The sequence below is a fragment of the Pyrgilauda ruficollis genome, unplaced genomic scaffold, assembly GCF_017590135.1.
Source record: "Pyrgilauda ruficollis isolate IOZ18807 unplaced genomic scaffold, ASM1759013v1 scaffold18, whole genome shotgun sequence".
NCBI lineage: Eukaryota > Metazoa > Chordata > Aves > Passeriformes > Passeridae > Pyrgilauda > Pyrgilauda ruficollis.
Window position 1 is genome coordinate 1408236 of NW_024516984.1, and position 20797 is coordinate 1429032.

Consider the following 20797-nt stretch of genomic DNA (forward strand, 5'->3'; position numbering starts at 1 on the left):
TGCAGTCTCTTCTGTCCCAAAGAATTGTCCTGAAGCCAGACCTATTTTCTGTTCCCAGCTTTGCCTCTCTCTGTTACCTGATTATAGGCAAGTCACTCAAACCTTTTTGAAACCTTTCACACATTGTATATCCTGTCTGGTCTAGATCCACTACAGATTGCTAGGTCTACCAAACGCTACGTTGCAGACAGAAGCCAATATTTGTGTTTCTGTAATAAAAATTCTGGGAAAGAAGCTACTCTTCACCATGTGTTTGTGCAGTGCCTCACGCCAGGGAGCGCTGATCTATTACAGATAATAAAAAGACCTTGACTTGCTTATCTTTCTATGAATTCTGGTTCAGAGGAAGATAAGATCATTCAACTGCAGAAACTGGCCTTTTTGTGCATATTTTCTATATTAATATCAAGCAGCATTTAATCTCTTAAAATTAAGTGGTACATGGAGTACGTGTTCAGTACTGCCAACACCATTTCTCAATAGATGTGCTGTGCATATTTGTTTTAAGCATCAGTATAAATATGATTTGATAATTTTGAGTTACTCAGGCTCTCTGAACAAATTTGTCTCAATTTAAATCTTTAATTTTTAATACATCAAAACCTAATTTTGTACTATGTTCTAATGAAGCCTTTTCAGTTTAAATTATAAGACTGAAATATTTCTGTTGCTGATAGAGGAGGCTAAGATACTGCATAAATATTGAAGGATATAAGGCCCAATCCAAAACAAAAGTGGAACATGTTTCAGACACTGAAGTGTGACAATTTAGGGTGGTGTAAGCCAGTAATGTCATGTTTGTTTGCAGTCAGAGTTTTTCTGGTTGAGAACTGGTTTGTATCTCTCACATGCAGAGGTACAGAAGTCTGTCTACAGGCATCAGCAGCTGCAGGTGTAGAGTTCTGCCTTTGCTGCCAGAGCAGAACCTCTGCACAATCCTCTGTGTCCAAGGCCACGTTGGTTTCAGTCTCTATGAGTCTCTACACTCGAGTTGCAATAGGGAGAATACTGATGTTTCATTCTGCATTCAAGATTAGTTCTCATTGTCTTCCCAAAAACTGGTTCTTGTGTATCAGGGCCATGGTGACCAGAAGCAGTCTGCACACTTGACCTACCTATAGAGAGGTCCTGATTAATCTTCTCCCAAGAAACTAATTATTTCTTAATACATGGTTTGATAAAGATTGTTTAGAATAATGTTTTGAGCAGGTTGAAAATACTTGAGCTGAACCATAAATTTTTAAATACTGATTTTCTTGACTTCAAGTTAAGTATTTGTCCAAATATTACTTTGTGCTATTACAAGCCCAAATTATAAGACATGTCAATCATAGTTTTCTATACTAACTTCTAAGAAATTAAGCAACTGAATGTATCTGCTTTTCATAAACATATTAAAAGCTGTACATGGTTGTTCTGTGCAAAGAAAATCTGTTCAATCTATTTAGATAAATTTATCTGCAAATGTTCGTGCTTATGGCTAAAGGGCAAGAATGAGCATTTCTTTAGGAGAAGGTAAACATGTTAAATAAATCACAGTTTTTGCTGAATGGTTCAAAATTTGGTTGTCTCTAGGAGTATCTATGCATTAAAAAGGTCCTTTTTTGTTTGTGATAGTGGATAAGGAGCACAAATGTGTTATTTCTTCTTCCATTACTCACATCCTAAGTAGGACCTTCACATTTCTACCTCACAGGCTGGCTGAGATGTGATGATACATCTTTTAAGTATGTACCACTAGTCAGATACTAAATCTGATTCTTTTATTTCTTCCAGATATTACTTGTAAATATATGTGAACTTTTCTAACTATTTTCTGCCATGCAAGGCAGTTGATGTAGTTGGGTCTTGACTCGTATTCTGTGTGAGCTTTTTAAAGAAGCAGTGAAATGAAAAAAAGTGAAAAACCCTGCTTACAACACAGTCAGTCAGTCTATCTCTCTGATAACCGAAAGAAAATAGATACTTGGTTCTTTCACAAAATATTTCTGTTCTGTGTAGGTCTGAAAAGACCTCCATATTCCATAAGGAGATGGAAAGGAAGATGTTTCCCAAAATGTGCAACTATCTCTGCAGAGGGAAGGGACATACGGTTCCACCTGTTCTGGCAAAACGTATGACTAAGTGTGACTGCAGTAGATGGGCAAAATGTGCTGCCCAGGGATCAACCAGCATTTTCAGTTCTCTTTGTCTGAGTCCTGGTAATCTCCAGGCCCTGACCCAAGTCCCAATGGTGCCATGAAAGAACAGTTAGAAATCCTTCAGGCTACATCTGGCTAGGAGGAGGATTGTAGCCCTCCGGGTGATTAACTGAAGCTCTGGAACGTGAGATTTTCTTGTAATCTTTATCTTAATGTGCAACTGCAAGTGTCATGGGAAAGCTGAGGGCAGTCCTATTCTCAGTCCTGTTCTACCCAAGGCCCTCAAAGGATGGTGACTGAGGCAGCTCATAGAGTTGCAGATCCCCTGGTTTCAGACATTTTCTGAATACTAACTGCAGTCTGAATGGGAAACAAAGGATTGTTACTTGTTGAAAACAGCTGCTTCATAGGAGATCAGGTTTTAGAAAGTTAGAAAGCAGAAGTCAGCCAAGACAGTGCTTTTTCCCTCTTTAGAGATGTGGCACTCAGACCTGGTTTTCTCACAGCATTTACTGTTTTCTGTTACATTTTTGGTAAGCTTCCATCCTTCCATGCATATTTAGTACAGTTATAGCCGCTTTTGGAGGCTGCCTGCTTTCAGGCAGCTAACCACAAACCTAGCTGGGAATAATGGCAACAGTTTCAACTCAAAGCAGGCTTTCCTCTGATTTCTGATTTTTCTTCTTCACCTCTGTTGAAACTGCTTGCAAGCTGCCCTCTTAACACGTGCTGCACTCTTGCAGGCCAATCTGCCCCTGCTGCAGCGGGAGCTGCTGCACTGTGCAAGGCTAGCCAAGCAGAACCCAGCCCAGTACCTCGCCCAGCACGAACAGCTGCTTCTGGATGCCAGCACCACCTCACCTGTTGACTCCTCAGAGCTGCTTCTCGATGTGAACGAAAACGGGAAGAGGCGAACTCCAGACAGGTGAGCAGCACTCTGCCTTTCCTGCCCTGCCCGGAGGGTCTGTGGGCCCGAGTGCTGAGCTCCTCCAGCACAGGGGCAGCGTGAGCGTGGGTGCTGGGGGGATACTCGGGTGGTGTTCCCTGGGAGGTGCGGGTCCTTCAGATCCAACCTGATCATGAATGCTTGCAGAGATGGTGCATCCACCACCTCTCTGGGAAACAAGTGTTTCACCACCTTCCATATTAAAAATTTCTTCCTAGTCTGAATCTACTCTCTTATTAGCTTCAAATCATTCCCCGTGCCCTTTCATAACAGGTCCTGCTTATGCATATCTGCATATACATACTTACATGTATATATATAGAGAGAGCTATGTACACAGATATATTCCTGAGTATATATATATATAATGCATTCAGTCACCTCAGAACACACTGTGGTCATATCCACACAGAAGTAATGGTCAGCCAGTACTGTAGTACTTTGTGCACAGTATTTCTGTCATGACGTGCCAAGCAGCAGATCATGCCAGCTCCATATGCAAGTCCTTTGCATCTGATGTTTTGTTGAACTCAACATTTAATGTGAGGAGAGTCGCTAGGCATTTATATTGGGAAGTACAAGGCAAACCCCAGAGCACACTCAGGGCTTTGACTCCTATTGTGCCATATTTCCATATCTGTACATGGAATATGCATAAGGGTATTTCTTTCAAAGAGGAGAAATGTTCACTGCAATCTGTTTTGTTGTTGAGCTGAGGAGAGTCCATGCAGAAATGGGACAAGCGAATGCATGTGTGTGAAGTACAGTGGCTTTAGGGGTATGGAACAGTTTTTATTTTTTGGAATAAAGTTCTTTGTTTAGTGTTACAAGGAAATTACTGTTGTGGTTATTTACTTTTAACTGCCTTCCTATGCTAATGCTAGAAATTCAACTGGCATTACATTTTACCTTTGGGAAACTCAGGTATTGTATTTTTCATTGATTTGTTTGCCATGGGTTTTATAGTGTGGGAAACTTTTATTATGCTTTTCTGCCAAATACCACTGTATGCCTGAGGTATGCAAGTATCCTAGTTATCTTTTTAAATGAAAAAGATACTTTTCAAAGTCAAGAAGCCTCATAACTTTGTACAGGTGACGTTTTTGTGTTGGAACAAGCTTGAATAGCACAAAAATAAAGACAAAACAAAGTCTGAAAGCTCACAGTAAAAATTTAGATTTCTCAAAGCCAGAAGTGAACAGTAAAATTTATAGTCGCATCGCCATTAGATAGAAAAAGACGTGAAAGTATTTAAAATTAGTTTGCCTGAGATTGTGTTTCAGAAAAATCACTATGACCAGCAAGAAAATTAAGGTACAAGCAGAAAAGCTCTTTTTATATGTAGCTATCCTCTTTCCACCAGTTTTTCCAGACAACTAGACCAAACTGAGGAAGCTATTGGGGTTAACACAAGCATGTTTCTGCACTTCAGAAAGATGACTAATTTTTGGACATTTTACTTGTATTCTCTTACTATGTGCAATGAAATAATTTTTCCAAAGCTGAAATTTAGCACCTTGGGGCAGTTCTGTATATTATCAGTCTTTGCAGAGTAGTGTACCAAAACACCTGTTAAAAAGGCCTCTTAATGTCTTGTGAATAACTTCGATGTCAGTGTGCTGTACCTGGTGTCAGTAGCAGACACCACATTTTTCCTGCAAGGAGATAGACACACATGGAATTATCTCATAAGCCAGTGAGGTATTTCTTGACAGAATACAGACAAGAAGAAGGATGTGCTTTCCTGACAGCCCTAACTCACTTTTTTTTTCCCCCCTGTTAGTAGAGAGGAGTATTACTCATACTTCCCATAAGGCCACAAAGGAAAAATGCAAAATAAAGTCTTTCCTTTGCTTTCCATCCTTAGCATTTGAAATAATGCTCCCTCTCTTTGAGACCCAGTTTGACAGTGTTGAATTTGGTTATTTTGTAGTAAGTACTGTCTTACCTGTGTTATCTTCAGTCCTGCTTGTGAGGGAGAAGATGGGTGATACAGGTAGAGACTAGGACAAGAATTTTGTAATGGAAAAACCCTGTATTGGTTTTATAACAAAAAGGACATAAGATTAGTATATAAAGGGACCAGAGATCAGGAAAATATTGGATTTTAAAGTCAGCCTTCATCTTTTAGTTAAAACTGAGGCCCAGACCTAGAGAGATTTGGGTATAGTTTATGAATTTTCTTCTCAGCATTTCATTTTAGTTAAAATATGTAGGTGCTCTTTAAATTCCTGAGTCTCTGCTTGCAAAGTCAAGAGCCATTGGCTTCACAACTGAAGTCTCTCTTAGGCTGTGAACAACTTGGGAGTAATGCAGCTTTTGGGGTAAGGGGTAGACAGTTTAACTTCCATTGTTGTGGGTAAGAGCCGGTGTTTGAATTCCCAGGGTCCAGGGAGGGTGTAGCATGGGGTGTCCAATTGGCCTGCACACTCCAAGGTGCAGCAGCTTCTGTCAGTTGCAGCCTGAAATTCAGCTCCTTAGTTCTGGGGAAGTGGTATTTCAGAAAAACCCATCCTTTCTTTTTGACCCTGCAACTGTTTGTTGTAGTGAAAAAGGCTCACGTGAAAAGAGACTGCCCAGTGTGCTCATTGGAATGGTACCTTGAGCTTGAAAAATAAGTTGGTTTTGTTCAGTGTCAAGCAACCATGTCACTGGTTAGTCACATCTACTTCTCCATTGCCTATGACTATAACAAAAGTTATACAGAAAAAAAATGCGATAGTGTTGGCTGAACCAATTTCAGTGGAGTTGTCTTGTGCACTCAAGAACATTTGTGCAACAGATTTAGTAAAAAGAACAAGATGCTTTTGGAAAGATTCTTAAATTTACTGAATTGGAGTCTGCATACCTTTTAATTTGGATAATGTAAGTAAATCAACCACAAAAAACTGTCCTCAGAGGCAGAGCATGCCTAGACTGAGTGAGTATTGAAACCAAATACTTGTCTGGCTTTATACTCATTACACTATTAATTATTTTAATTGTTTACAGAGGAGCATGAGGAAACATCTGGAAATATATATATCTTTTGTTTAGAAATATAGGTAATTTTCAAATATACTAATACAAAGTCAGCAGAAGATAGGAGACATACTTTCAGGGAAGGGTTTGCTGTGACTCCACGACTAGTAAATGAAAAAAAATTGCTCAAAGGCCACATCTTTCCAGGAGAACTAAGTGCAGCTGGAGTAATTTTGATTGAAGATGTGTGTCTTACTGAAGTAAACTGTGGTATCTTTTTGATTTCCCAAGGTATATGATATAGATGTACAGATATATAGTTATACACAGGCATGCATTGTATATAATGTATATGTTTTATATAATATAAAACATATACATTATATATATAATATATATATATATATATATATATACACATTTATATTTTTCATTTGGGCGTGGGTAACTCCATACCATTAATTCCACTATAGGAAGAGTACAGTAGAGGATTAGGCAAAGAAGGTGGAACAAGTGTTAGATGTAACCACAGCTGTCTCATGATTTTTTTGTTGAAGAAAATCCACATACAGTATTGTTTTCTGCTTATAATTTCAGAACCTTTTTTGCATATCCATTTTCCAATTCTTGTTATTTATCTGCATATCTAAGTCTACTGTATGTGAGGTTTTATGGAGCAATCTGACAGCCAAGCTTTGTGTTTTACTGAATGTTTTCTTGGTGCATATGGTCTGACACGGATGAGCAGCCACGGTGAGATTTTGGAGTCTATTAAACTAGCTCATTAAAAAGATCAATCTGTTTCTGTAATAACACTGGGAACCATCAGTCACTGCAAGAGAGGAAAACTGACACCTGAGGAGACAACACATTTTGGTAATTTGTTCATGACATGTCATGAACAAAGTGTTCACTGTATTTTGTTTACAAGTTTTGGGGTTTATATTCTACTGTAGTAAAGCAAAGGAACTTGGACCACGGTGAGTTTTTATTTTGGTGAATGAATTATAAATCACATGATTTTAAATACATTAACAAAAAAACAAAACTTTGTGCTAATTACTCACCCTTTGAGCTTGCTGAAAGGGCTGATGGCACATGAGCATGTCATATAGTGACTCTACATTTATAACAGTTCTCTACCAAGTGGATATAGGATAACAAAAAATTCTGTTAGAATAGCATTATTTTGAGTGAGAAGAAAACAGAAGTGGCCATGATTGTGTTGTGACTTTAGAAAGTGTGCTGTGGTTGCAGTGACTTGGAACCAATGACATGAAATACATGTCGAAGGTACTTGGGCACAGAGATAAACTTTGATAATACTGGTAGGTAAATCTTAGTTGAAGAGGCTCCACAGTGTCTCAGTAAGGTGAAGGATGCTCACAGCTTTTGCATCTGTCCTCCTTGTATGTCATGTGTAATTATGAGGAATTTAAAAAGAATTTTTGTAATATGAACTGTTAGCAAGGCAGAAAAGTAATTTTTTTTTTCTGTAACACAGTATTAAAAACAGCTACTTTACTCCAGCAAAGCATTATAATTTGTTTCATTCATCAAACCTTTATTCGTGGAAGTCAGTTTAAGTCAAAGCATCTTGCACAAATAGTATGATAGATGCTTACAGTGATCACAATAGATGAGGAGCTTTGTCCCCTTTTTGTAAGCTGACTTTAGTGTTCTTTGAAATTTGTGTAATACTCTTGATCAGGTGAAACCTAATTTTCTAGCCAAGGCTGTTTTGCATGGTCAGATTTTCTACCCAGGAAATTATCCATAAATTGCAATAATTTAAAACTGAAATCACAACCTACAAACAACATAAATTCTATTAAATGCCTACAGGCTAAAAAGTAGTGTCTATTCTGCTGTCTTTAATCTGAGTAAATAATGGCTTCAAGCAAAATGACCCCTTGTGTGTTTATAGCTGAAGGACTTCATCTTTGTCACATTGCCAATTTTCCAAACAACAGTGTTGATTTATAGACACATCAAGAAAAATGTGACCAAGAGGAGTAAGGAAAAAAAGTGTCAGTTATGTTTCCTACACATTCACTGTTATTCCCTCTCTACAGCTTCTGGTTACTTTGCAAAATCAGATGAAAGCAGATTAAAATTGTGATGGTGTTATATTTGGAACTACTATTCACATGGGTGCGCCAGTTACTGGGAAACAGGAGTGCTTCCTGAGGCACCTGGGAAAATGCTGTTGCCCCAAGGGGGAGAGACCTAAAAGAATGAGTAGGACTAAGATCAGAAGCAGACTAGTAGGTCAAATTCAGAGCATCCGAATTATGGCACTCTTCAGTACCTTATCTTTTATCACTATATTCAGTGTATTTAGATATAGTAAATTTGGCAGCAATTTCTGTTCTGATGAGGTTTTCTAAGTTGTTACCTTTTAATATATTTTTTATGTGGTCAGAAACATAAAATGAGTTCATGTACAGTCTCGTTCTGGTATTCTGGTAAGCTGTTTATTTGGTCAGTGCAGAAAATATAACAACAAATTGTATAATTAAATTTTTACACTAAGAAAAGACATGACAGCCATTACCCAGCATAATAGCAAAACATCATTTCAGTAAATATATTTTCAATAGTCATGTTAGTTTCTATGTTAGTCAGAGTTCAGTGAATATGCTGGTGTGTTTTCCAAGCTAAAGCAGTGCATTCCAGTTAAGGTAATTAAGTACCAAGCATTCTTAAAAAACACAGAAATACCACAGAAATGCATTAGGTGTAAATATATACATTTGTTTGAAAGTATATGATTTTAACATCAAGCTGTAGTGCAGAAAAGGAAAACTGAATTCCCACTTGTCCCAGTTTTATCTCAGTGATCAAGTCAATGAATTATTTAATTTTTTGCTGTTTCTGACTTTTACCCATCTAAGTTAGAGAACATTCTAACTGTAATACTAAAGGACTTAGGTGAATTATTAGTTTGCCTTGTAGAGACAGAAAAGTCAATTTCTTTTGCTTGCATAGTATTTTGACAACTGGAAGATTGGCACACTGAGTTTGAGTAAATATGTGCAAAGAAAACACACACCAGCCACTAAACACAAACTTGTCTTGAAGAGCTGTCAGAAACATCACCATCCATTGGGAGTTAATGCAAGCAGGTACATCATGCCAAAAGTAATAAAAAATATATGATGGACCTCAGGTTTTCTTGGTTAGGAGTTTTCACAGCCGTGCTGCATTTCTTTTGGAACAAGGTACGTGCTCCAGTTTAGCAAAGTATGCCTTTTATATCTGCCCAAAATGAGAATAGATGTCCTGCTGTGCTGGTGAAAGATTCTTCCCTTTTTGCCAAATTACAGTTTAGTAATATATATATATATATATGTATGTATATATATACATACACACCTGTAGCTTCTCTGGCATCAGTAATTTTGGTGAGATCTCTGAGAAATTGCTTCATTCCTTCTGAAAACAATGCAGCCCATCTTTTAATTTCCGATTGCTAGTTACAAGATCTTAGTTTGATTCTCTCTCTCAGAGGATATTGGCAATGATTTGGTTTCATCCTTCCTTTCGTTTGCCTTAAATGGTAACCTGTTGAGGGGTGACAATTAATACACTGTTTCCCCACAGACATTCCCTTGAGGGTGGTTGATTGGTTTCTGGGGGAAGGTTTGTTGCAGAGCAGTTGGTTTTAACAATAGGCAAACAAGAAAATTTGCTCACAATCACCCTTCTGTCAGCATCAAAAAATTGTGTTATTACTAGGAATGATACATTATGCCATCCCTTTCTTCCAGAGGATAAAGTTCTTTTATAAAAAAGCTGGAGTATAACAGTGGTTTAATAAAGGTTTCTGGAGGGAGGAATGAAACCTCAGTTTGCAATATTTATATCTAAGAAACTTGCTGATCAAGACTAATATTTTGTAGGTTTTCTTTATTCGTTGTTATTAAAAGAACCCCAAACATTTCAGTGAAATGAAACTTCCCCAAAAGGGTTGTAAACCTGTTGAAGTAACTGTAGGGGGTATTTTTTGTTTGTATATCATTTTAATGGAGAATTAGTTCAGAGTGAGTTCAGGCTCTCAGGCAGAGGTGTCAAGTAGAGAGTTCTTTGGAAATAGCTGATTATGAATTTAATTGAAGATAACTAGAACATAAAACACCCTGTCCTTCTCCTCAGTAGCTTTTCCAAGTTGCCTAAGCATAAAACCCCTGTCTAAGAGTAATGGAGTGGGAAATCCTGAACATTGCTGAGGGCTTGAGTCTAACCACATCTTCCTGCAAATTAATGATAGTCACAGCACCTTTGCTCAGATGGTGCAAAAATCTCTGAAGGATGCATTTCTCACCATTTAGAGTCGATTCTTCCCCAAAATCTCTGTGTGACACTGATCTTGATGGGAGCTCATGGTATGCTGAGCTTCAGCACACTGACATTCACTATGGCATCCTCTTAAAAAAAATCCATTTCTTGAATGGCAGATTTCTCCTAATGACTATAAGCTATAGCACTGCTGAAAACAAGAATTTCTGGGTCCCTAGTTTCATGTATCAGTTGATGGTTTCATCTCTGCAAATGCATGTGTACCTACCCCATCAGTCTGTGATCTCAGCAAAGACTGCTTGCTCTCCAGCCCCTTGTCAGGTGGCTCTGTCAGAAGGCTCACCCTGATAGTATTTCTCAAGTTGCAGGGATGGTTAGACAAGGTGAATGAGTCCTTTGTATGTTTTGAATCAGCAGTGTTATGAAATGTTCTGCAACACCACACATTTGGAGCAAAGTGAAGAACAGTCTTTAGTTCCTGAAGCTGCATGTGTAGGTGGGGGTGCATGTTCCCAAGCTCTATTCACTAAGTGAATTAAAGTTCCTTTGCTTTGTTTTTCAGAACCAAAGAAAATGGCTTTGACAGAGAGCCTTTGCACTCAGAGCATCCAAGCAAGCGGCCCTGCACTATTAGCCCAGGCCAGCGGTACAGTCCAAATAATGGCTTATCTTATCAGCCCAATGGTCTGCCTCATCCCACCCCACCTCCACCTCAGCATTATCGTTTGGATGATATGGCCATTGCCCACCACTACAGGGACTCATACAGACACCCCAATCACAGGGACCTCAGGGACAGAAACAGACCTATGGGTAAGGCACGTTGATTTTCTGCATTGTTTTTTTAGGTTTCTGTTTCCCTTGTAACTATTTTGTGAACAGGACTTTTTTATCTGCAGTTCAAATATAGCTTTTATGGCTGTTTGTCCATCCAGCTGCTTCTAATTGCCGTATTTCAGATCTGTATTTGTAAAAGTGGATTGAATTTTGTCTCTAAGTAAGAGGGTCAGAAATGGCAGGAACCTGTGTTTTCAAAGCTGCATGGGTGACATGGACACTCAGGTGTATGGCAGGCAAGGATAGGTAGAGCCTTTTATCTTTCTTCTAATGTCAAATTTGTGAGGATAGGATTTCAGCTTAGAGCAGAAGAAAGTTGTTACCTTTCAGAGAAGTGTTTTATGTGTGACATGTCCAGAGCGTGGAGGATGTGAACAGCAGAAGCACCAGCCACACCCCGCGCAGCACGGTTTGGTTTAATGGGATGCATGATGCTCTTGGATTTTGCTTCACATCTGCACTTATGGTTCTTCCTTGTTTTAAACAAATCTTCAGTAAAAGAGGAACACTTACAAATATTCAGCATCTGTATAGAGGAGGCTAAGCAAAGAACAAGTGTTGGTTCCCCTTGAGTGTTGATAATAAAAACTGGCTTGGTTGTATCATGTTGTCAGCTGCTCTGATATATGTGCTACATTTTAACCACATGTTGTTTAAACATCTGTGGAGGGATGAACCCTTAATGATGCTCTGTTGACATGGCAGTAATTACTGTATTTAGTGAAATAACACTGAGTTTATACTAATATTTTTTCAGCTCGCTGATGTACAGCTAGTGTTATATGCACTGAGTTACCAAATAATTGCCTTGCTGACTTCAAGTGGTGCAAATGAAAAATTATCTATTGTATTATGTTATATTTATGTATATAATAATTATACATAGTCAGAGAGAGCTATGCCCATTTTTGAAAGGTCATCTTGCAACATACAGAATGTACAGAATTGAAGACATTAAAATGGACAAAACAGTAGCATCTTGTGTGAGGAAAAGTACTAGAGGGAACTTAGAGCAAAGGGTTTTTTTTTTTTTTTTTTTTTTTTTTTTTTTTTTTTTTTTTTTTTTTTTTTTTTTTTTTTTTTTTTTGTGGTGGCATTCCTGGTGCTAGAACAGGAATATATGATGGTTTTGTCTATAGCCTCTTTTTTTTCTGCCTTTTTTTTTTTCCCATAGAGGACTTCAAATGTAAACATAATTTGCTCCTCTTTGGCAGGGTTGCATGGCACGCGTCAAGAAGAAATGATTGATCACAGGCTAACAGACAGAGAATGGGCAGAAGAGTGGAAACATCTTGACCACGTAAGGGCTAAATATCCACTTATGTATAATTGTCTGAACAGAGGCCTTCTAAGATAGAAATTTAAAATTTTTATTTTAAAACCTATCTGAATTCCAGGACAGGTTTTGAAAGCTTTGCTTATTAAATCAGAGGGCTTGATGCTCCCCATTAGATAGTTCATACCAGGCCTTGCTGATAAGTGTCTCCTGCATTATCCTAATTATTACAGTCTGCCAAAAGAGGAATGGACTTTCTCTAGAAACACTGGATCTGGGGCTTGGATTTGTTCCTGAACTTATTAGCTCTTGTAAAATTTGTAGGTATCAGTTCTGGACTACATCTTGTGTCCTCTGTGGTGCCATGTAACACTAGTGGCAGGGCTACAGCCTGTTCAGTTGTTTTCTCCTTGTCTTCGCTCTTTTTCCTGTAAGTCCCTATCTGTATCGTTTAGGATCACCAGTTAAAAAGGAAGGGATTGTCATTCTTTAAAACAAGTCCAGAATTTTTCAGCTGTAGTTCAGGTTAACAGAGAGGGACTCCTTCATTATTAAAACCCATGCACTCAGTACATTGGCATTTTCTTTATTATTATGTCATTCTGTGAATAAAAAGTTCCTCTTTGTTTCTGTGCTCCATCCACTGCTGTGAACAGTTGTTGAACTGTATAATGGACATGGTGGAAAAAACCAGACGATCTCTCACTGTCCTACGGCGATGTCAGGAAGCAGACCGCGAGGAGCTGAATTACTGGATACGGCGGTACAGTGATGCGGAGGATTTAAAAAAAGGCGGAAACAGCAGCAGTAGTCATTCCAGACAGCAGAGTCCAGTGAATCCAGATCCAGTTTCGTTAGGTACAGTATCCTCGTTGAAAATCGTGTGCTGATTCTCGAAGCTCAGCTAAGTGATAGATGATGTTTGCATTTGTTCTGATTCTTCTGTTATAGTGATGATTCCTCTCTGCTGACTACTGAATTCATTATAACCCTTATGCCCTAATAGTGGTATTTCTGGGTGGAATGGCTTGAGGTTTTTTGGGTGGTGCTTGGTAATTTTCTTTCCATTCAGCAAAGTCTGAGAGGGTGGGGTGAGAGGACAGACTGTGTAGGGGTAGCAGAGCAGTGAGATGTGCACTGACTCTCTGTCCCTTCTGACTCCTTCTCTTTCCTGATTGTTTCAAAAAAAATCTGTAGGTGCTCCTGGATTGTTTGCAGTTTGAAACAGAGGGCTTTCATCTTCTTAAATCAAATTATTTAACTTGCAAGTTGTCTTTCTAAGGAAATGGAGTTGTAAAGATATAGGCACTTCTTAGGTGTACTTGGCTTCTGTTTAAAAAAGGAACAAGATCTGGAATGCTCACAGTCATGCACGTATAATCCTCCTAGGTCTGTGTCTGTCACTGCAGCTTCTGCAGGTGTGTCTGGGGACTGTTTGTTGTGTAGTTCCATGGAGCTGTGCAGGCCTTGGCTCAGGCAGCAGAGCTTGAGCTGGGTGGGCTGCAGTCGCCTTACAAGGAGCAGACCAAACAGCTGGGCTCTCCCCCCTGCAGACTTTCACAGTCACTCTCACACAGTACATCACACAACTACTCTAAGAGGACTCTGCTCTATAAAAACAAGTTTTAAATTTGGGGACTTTCTGTGAGTTACTAGTATTTTGGCCTTTTTCTACCCCATCTCCTCACTTTCATGGCAGATCTGGTAAAGAAACATCTCAGTGATACCTTTTTATTGTTCTTGATCTTTTGAAGACATCAGGAGTCTATGCTTGCTTGTGTGATATTGTCTTATAAAAAAATTAATTGTCTGTATCCAATGCCATCTACTCAAAATCATAATAAACTGTGTTCATTAGTAGACTTACAGAATAGAATTAGTAGAATGTGTGTTATTTTGCAACCATATTTTAACTGTTTTCCTTTTGCCTATTCTTAAATAACAGTATTACTAAGTCAAAAATTTATTTAATTGAAAATAGGAAAACAGAAGACTTCTAAAAATCTAATCCCATCTCCATCATTCTTTTAGTAAATTACTACTGATATAGTGATAGTAATATTTAGTGCCTCTTGATAACAAACAAATCTTTTTTTTTGTGTGTGTGTGTGAAATTACCTGAGTCAATAGCTCTATAAATGTGCTCCAATCGCTGGAAGGAAGGGTTATGGAAATGCTTCTATAGTTCACTAATAAGTCTAGTCCCTAGAGGAGCCCTTCTCAGAAAGTATTCAGGTAATGGCTTGTATGAACAGTGCTAAATGTAATGTAAAGAAAGACTCATAAATACGGCATCTGAAGTGTCAATCACATCTGCAACTTCAGGAAGAACACTTGCAAATAGATCTAAAGCAGTGGCTCACTTCTCTAGTGACGCTGTGATGCAAAAAGAAACAGGCCATGGTGCTTGTGTACTTAGTAGGTAGAAAAAATGAAAGGTAACTTGAATGTTTATACTTCTCCAAGGAAACTGGAACTCATGACATTCATCAAAACTTTATAGATAATATTACAATCCAAGAAAAATAGTCATCACCACAACAGCAGGTACATAAGATGAAATGAAGATCAAGCATACAGTTAGATCCCTATATTAGCATTTCTGTGTGTATATGTCAAGATGAATTCTTGGAAACAGCAAAGTCTTCTGGCTAAAAAAATAATTATACAGCACGGTCTTTGGCATTGGACACATCAGTCAGCTCTGCAGTACTGTGGATACAAATGAACTGGTTGGAATCCATTCAATTTTAACATGTCCAGTTTGGGTATTTGGTTGAAAAAATACTTCTGAGACTCACAAACATGAAACTTGGATTGCTTCAGTGATGTAGCATCCATGTCAGTTGTAAATATTGGTAAGAAGTGCTTTTATGTCTGACATGACAGGGAGAATACCTACTTTGGAGTCTTTGGAAAGCTGATCCTTATATTTCCTCAAATCTGGTAGTAATCTAGTTAACAAAATGAAAACTCCTAACATTCAGTGGTATAACGAAACTAAAGCAGTGTCTGTGAGCCTTAAGGTGCTTTAGGGCTTTTTATTTTAGTTTTGAAGTGGGGGAAAAGGGATTGAAAAATTGCTCCAATATTTTAATTAAAGTACTGCGGCATGTAAATATTGGGGGGTTTGCTACAGAGATTCTAAATGTCTGTGAATTTCCTTTGTACCTTTCGGTAATCCAGCCTTTAAATCCATCCTGTCATCTCCACTAGCAAGAGAGAAAAATAAGGGGGCCATATGGCTGCATTATCTGTGCCTTTGTTTCTTTTTCTTTACGATTCAAATATCATCACTGAAGTGATAACTTCTCATTACAAACATGCCACAGTCTTCATTGATAGGTCTTGCTGAAAATCTCTGAGCTGAGATCTAGCATGGATAGTTTGAGCTGAAAAGTAATGGAAGAAAATTCTGGTTGTCATTTTGAACCAGTAGACTTTTTTCCTGCCAAAGATTTTTCTGCTTCTTTTGATTTGACATCCCTGTAAATCATGTTGAGCCTGGAAGTTTACAATATCTGATCAATATTTTTCTGTTGACATTTTTAATTAAAAAATTAAATTAAATACTCGATCATTCATTTTAATGCAATGTAATCCAATACACACATTAGCCAGCTACAACAGGTTACAAGCTCCCATTATTCTCCAAGAATGTGCTGAAGGTAAAAGGGTCTTTTCAGTCTGAATAATACATGTTTATGAGAGTCTAAAAATGACTCAGACTTTATATATATTCATTTGATTAACTGTGATGGTCTGTGAAGTGAATAATACATCATCCGACTCCTCCATTTCTGCTGAAGAATTTCAGTACTACATACTGCAGCAGGACTGCAACTTTCATCCTAATAGTGAATAATTACCCATATCAGACACTGTATACTGAAATACACACAGTGGGATAAATTAAAGATGAGGGTTCTTCAGCATCATGGGTTATAAACAAGATCTATAACCATACTGAGTGCAGCTGTGGCTCTAGATAAGTGGAGCAGGCACACATCAGAAGGTCTGCAGCAGTGTTGATATTTTGTGTCTGTTGAATTTATCTGAATAGAAATCTTACAAAATAGAGTTTGAAATCTCCAACTGAAGAGTGCGATACCTGCAGGATTTGCCTCAGGAAACCAGGATTCTCAGAAGTGTATGAATTTGTCAAAAACACATAGGTTAGCCATTTCTTAATACATTTTTAAATGTTAACCCTTTCACACCCATCTTATTTTTTCTAAAGCTGTTCACCATCATGTTTTCAGTGTTAGCCAGAGCATTCCTGCCAACACATTCATGCTGTGATGATAAACCTGTTCCTTTGCCATTTGCAGATAATCAGCAGTGCTGTGATATGCATGATATTCTCAACATGAGCAAACCGTAATGCTGTGACTACCACAGTAACATTCATAACTTGCAATTCTAGAATGTAAAGCCTCTCTGATACTGGTCACTGATGACATTAAGTATTTCTCTTAATCCACTCTCTGCATGGGAGGCTTGGGCTAGATTGTGGCTTAGTGCACTGCATGCTGTTAGGTAGGGCTCCAACTGCAGAAACATTGCATGTGTGTGTTCTCAGTGCTCAGTGGCCTCTGCTTGAGGATGATTCAGTAATACAGTACCTATGGGGCTTTTCTTTTCTTTTTCTTTTATAATGAGAACACAACAACTATATTTTTAACACACTTCCAAGAGGTGTTGCAATAGCCACGAAAATGTATTAGAGGGCAAAGAAGGGCAAAGATATATTTAAAAATAATGGGAACACTTGCCCCCCAACCAGGTTTGCAAGGTAGTCTCATTCAGTAATACCCACCTTCAGATCTCTATTTCTGTTTTTCATTATGTGGAACTGGCACATTTTTGAACTTGACTCCTACAAACAAAGCAGTGAATATTTTATATTTGTTGCTCTGAGAATTTTTTTTGTTTGTTTTCTGTGTCCCACTAATGATGTTGCATTTATTATAGGATAGAATGAAGCGGAACTTGCATATGAAATATGGAAACCACATAAATACACAAAAAGGCATATATATTTAATTTGTTCAGGGCTGCTTATATGTAGCTTTTATTATTTTTGAGCCTCAATATTCAGTACAGCATGCAGGGTATTATTATCACTGTCAGTATTTTTTTTTTTTCATGAATGCAGTAAATTCTAAAAGATCATCAAAACATCAGCTGTTCATCTCCATTTCTTAATACTTTGTGTTATACACTTGCATGTCAGTGTCCAGTGATAAAAACCTCAATTCTTTTGTTTTGCCAGCTTATCTTCTGTCCTTCTTTCCAAATGTGAATTAGACTCTTTGAGATTACTGAACATTTCTTTTCCTTCTAAGTCTTTCTATTCTGTTTTCTTGGACTTGAGCCTTATGATCATATAAGAGTTCATATAAATTATTTGGTCCTAGTGTTTCATCTCAGTTTCACTTCTCAGATCCATATTTATGGCTGCTTTCACAATTCTCCACATCCCTCCACGTCACTCTCTTTCAGCACCTTTTCTCTTTATCTTAAAGCCACCAAAATTTTTTAGTTGAATGTGAGAGCTGAAACCAATGCAATTTTTTTTGTTTTCTTCAAGTGTATTCTTTTCCCACTCCAGCAACTTTTTTACTATTTCACAAGTTTATTTCACATTGCAATAGAAAATTCCAATACCATTTTTGATATCAAAAGTCTCTTTTGTTTTTACCTCATTTAAGCACTTACAGACAAGTACAGACTATTCTCATATAGATATGCTTTTTATTTTTCTTGTTCTTCTTTTTCCTTTGGTTCAGTTGGAACTGGACTAATTACCAACACATGCTTTCACGCCTTGCCATAAATTTTAAGTAAATTCAGTAGTGTACATACTGTTGTTCTGCATAATATTTTTGTATTTTCTCCATTAACAAACCTTTGTTATAATGTCTGACATGTAAAGCCTTTTCCGATCCTTTTCTGAATGATCTGCTTTATCACTTCAGATTATTCTTATTGTTGTCTGATTTCATTCTGTTTTTTTCTAGGCAACATTTACTTCGACTTCTAGGTGCTGCAGTTAGTTATTTAATATTATGTGTTGTCCTCATTATGGCTTTTTGCAGTTGCTTTTAAATTTAGTATTTTAGGGCCTTCACTCAGTTGTGTTAATCTTGGTTTGAGATTGCTAGATGTTCAAGTTAAGATCTTTTGTGCTTCAGTTTTAATGAGCAATTTTTATGACTCTTAAACTAAAGGACTCCTTACCTTAAAAACACTAATATGTAAGATTTATATCCTCTGGTCATTTCCTGTAGTTTAGCCTTAGAAAGAAGATTGTTTTCACAGACTCATCACCACTGACTAAACAATAGCCATGTTACTAAAATTTTTCTGGCTTGGAAAATATGGTTTTTATTATCTTCATAAGTGCTTCTTGTCTTTTTTGTGCACCATTCCAAACTATGGGAAAGTCTCTCATAAGCTCTTGATTTAAGTCTTCTTGCAGAGGATCTCATTCCTCATGTAAATAATTTGTGGTTGGAATAAGAGCTTGATTGATGTTTATGTTTTGGAAATTTTAACAATTATCTGGCAATCTGGTCATTTATGTCATTGAATTCCATTTTTGGAAAGTCATGTGTACCAAAAAATCAGTTCCACATCTCACTGTCTTTTTTTCTTTCTTTCTTTTTTTTCCCCAAAACTAAGAGCCATAGACTTAAATCAAGGTTGTTTCCCTTGCATTGGATGGTACCTTAAAGAGCAGGCAGGAAAACTCAATACAAAGTAAAGGCATGAATGCAACAAACCCCTTGTTTTGCCACATTTGGAGCCTGGTTGGGTCTGTTCCTGCAGGTATTCCATGAAGAGCAAATAAGAGTGATTTAATTTTTTGCCTTTCTTTTTTTTGAGCCTTCAAACAATATTTTCTGCTGTTGCCTCTATCCCCCTAACAGAACTGGCACTGTGCCTGTAAGTCTAAAAGCTTTTAAGGGGTGAAAACTGTACACAAGGCTATTCGTCATCTCCAGAATCATGTAAGCCAAGCCATACTGAGAATTTTCCCATTTTTGGTATCAGGTCTGAAAACGTCTATCAAGTTGATTAAACCAATATAAATAGCTGTTTTGCAAAATCTACACACACACACACACACACACACACACACACACAGAGTCCTATTTTATGCTTGAGAGGTGTGAAAGTCTGCCGACAAAAATCTATTTTAAATTGTTGTCCCATACTTCAGTGACAAACAGAAGAGCTGGGTAAATCCGCTCAGCTGCCTTTCAGATGGGAAGATGTACTCCCAGTCACTGTCTGCAGATTTTCGTGCTAGAAACTGCATCTGTGAAACAGTGCACAGGGATTCCCTACTCTCTGTTGAAAAAGCTCCTGTCATTTCCACCTTTATTAGCTGCCTGCAATATTGCCATCTTTTAAAAGCATTTAAGTTTATGTGGGCTACTGTATATAAACAGTACTGTATGGATACATGTAGTGGTGTAAGAAATTATTTGCAAAACCTGATGTATCACTTTTTCTTAAAAATACTGCTTTTTGACCAAGTTAGGGAATAAATAAGTGAATAAAAGCTCCTAAGGTACAAAAATGAATACATTTAGTCATAATTAGTATTCAAAGAATGGCAGGTATACTCTTGTTATATTTCAATCCCAGACATCAAACAGGTATTTGATTTCAGGTATTTGTTTCTCCAAAAACATTCAAACCTGTCTGTAATGTAACAAATCAAGTTATTTTCTTAAGGCAATTGATTTCTGACACACAGGCAATAGTAATCATGGCAGTGAACTTAGTTTTATGTGTTTGGTTGTAGTTTTTTCATTTCATCCTCTTTTACTTTGAATAATAGTTAATCAGTTTTTAAATTATATTTGAAAGGAGCAATTTCAATTTCATCTGCTGAGGATCTATATGCTAAATTTCAGGCCAAAGTGAATTTTCATTTTGTATCGTCTGATCTAAGGTCTTTGAATTCCCTGTGGAAGGGATCTTGCTGATTTCAAAACTCTTAGGCCTAAAGGTTAAACCTTAAAAAAAGAGGAGAAGGGGAAAGAGCTGTCAAAATGTGATTGAAATATATGGGTGAATTACGAGCTTCAGCTCCAGTGAGGTTGTTCGGCAGCCTTTATTTAGGGCATTAACCTAAAGTTAAAGGTTCTGTTTTTCAAACTCTTGCAGCTACAATTGCCAACATGGGCTCAGATATAGGAAAGCATAGCTCTGAACTTAGAGAAACACCCCTTTGCTTTTTTGTGGACAACTTATTTGATCTCTGGAATGACATCTTGACTTTTATCTGTTCTCATAAGTACTCATTATTTTGCACAG

The 20797-nt window shown here is 37.6% G+C and overlaps 1 protein-coding gene across 5 annotated transcripts in view; it reads left to right on the top strand.

Moving 5' to 3' along the window:
- Window positions 1-20797, top strand: part of RUNX1T1 (RUNX1 partner transcriptional co-repressor 1) — a 113904-nt gene that overhangs the window by 73049 nt on the left and 20058 nt on the right. For all 5 annotated transcript variants that reach the window (XR_005954859.1, XM_041464389.1, XM_041464385.1 and 2 more), the window contains 4 exons: window positions 2885-3066; window positions 10913-11163; window positions 12402-12487; window positions 13120-13321. Coding sequence is in view for 4 of the 5 variants with exons in the window: in XM_041464389.1 (XP_041320323.1) it covers window positions 2885-3066; window positions 10913-11163; window positions 12402-12487; window positions 13120-13321 (721 nt within the window). In the remaining variant the exon portion in view is untranslated. The remainder of the gene's footprint in view (window positions 1-2884; window positions 3067-10912; window positions 11164-12401; window positions 12488-13119; window positions 13322-20797) is intronic.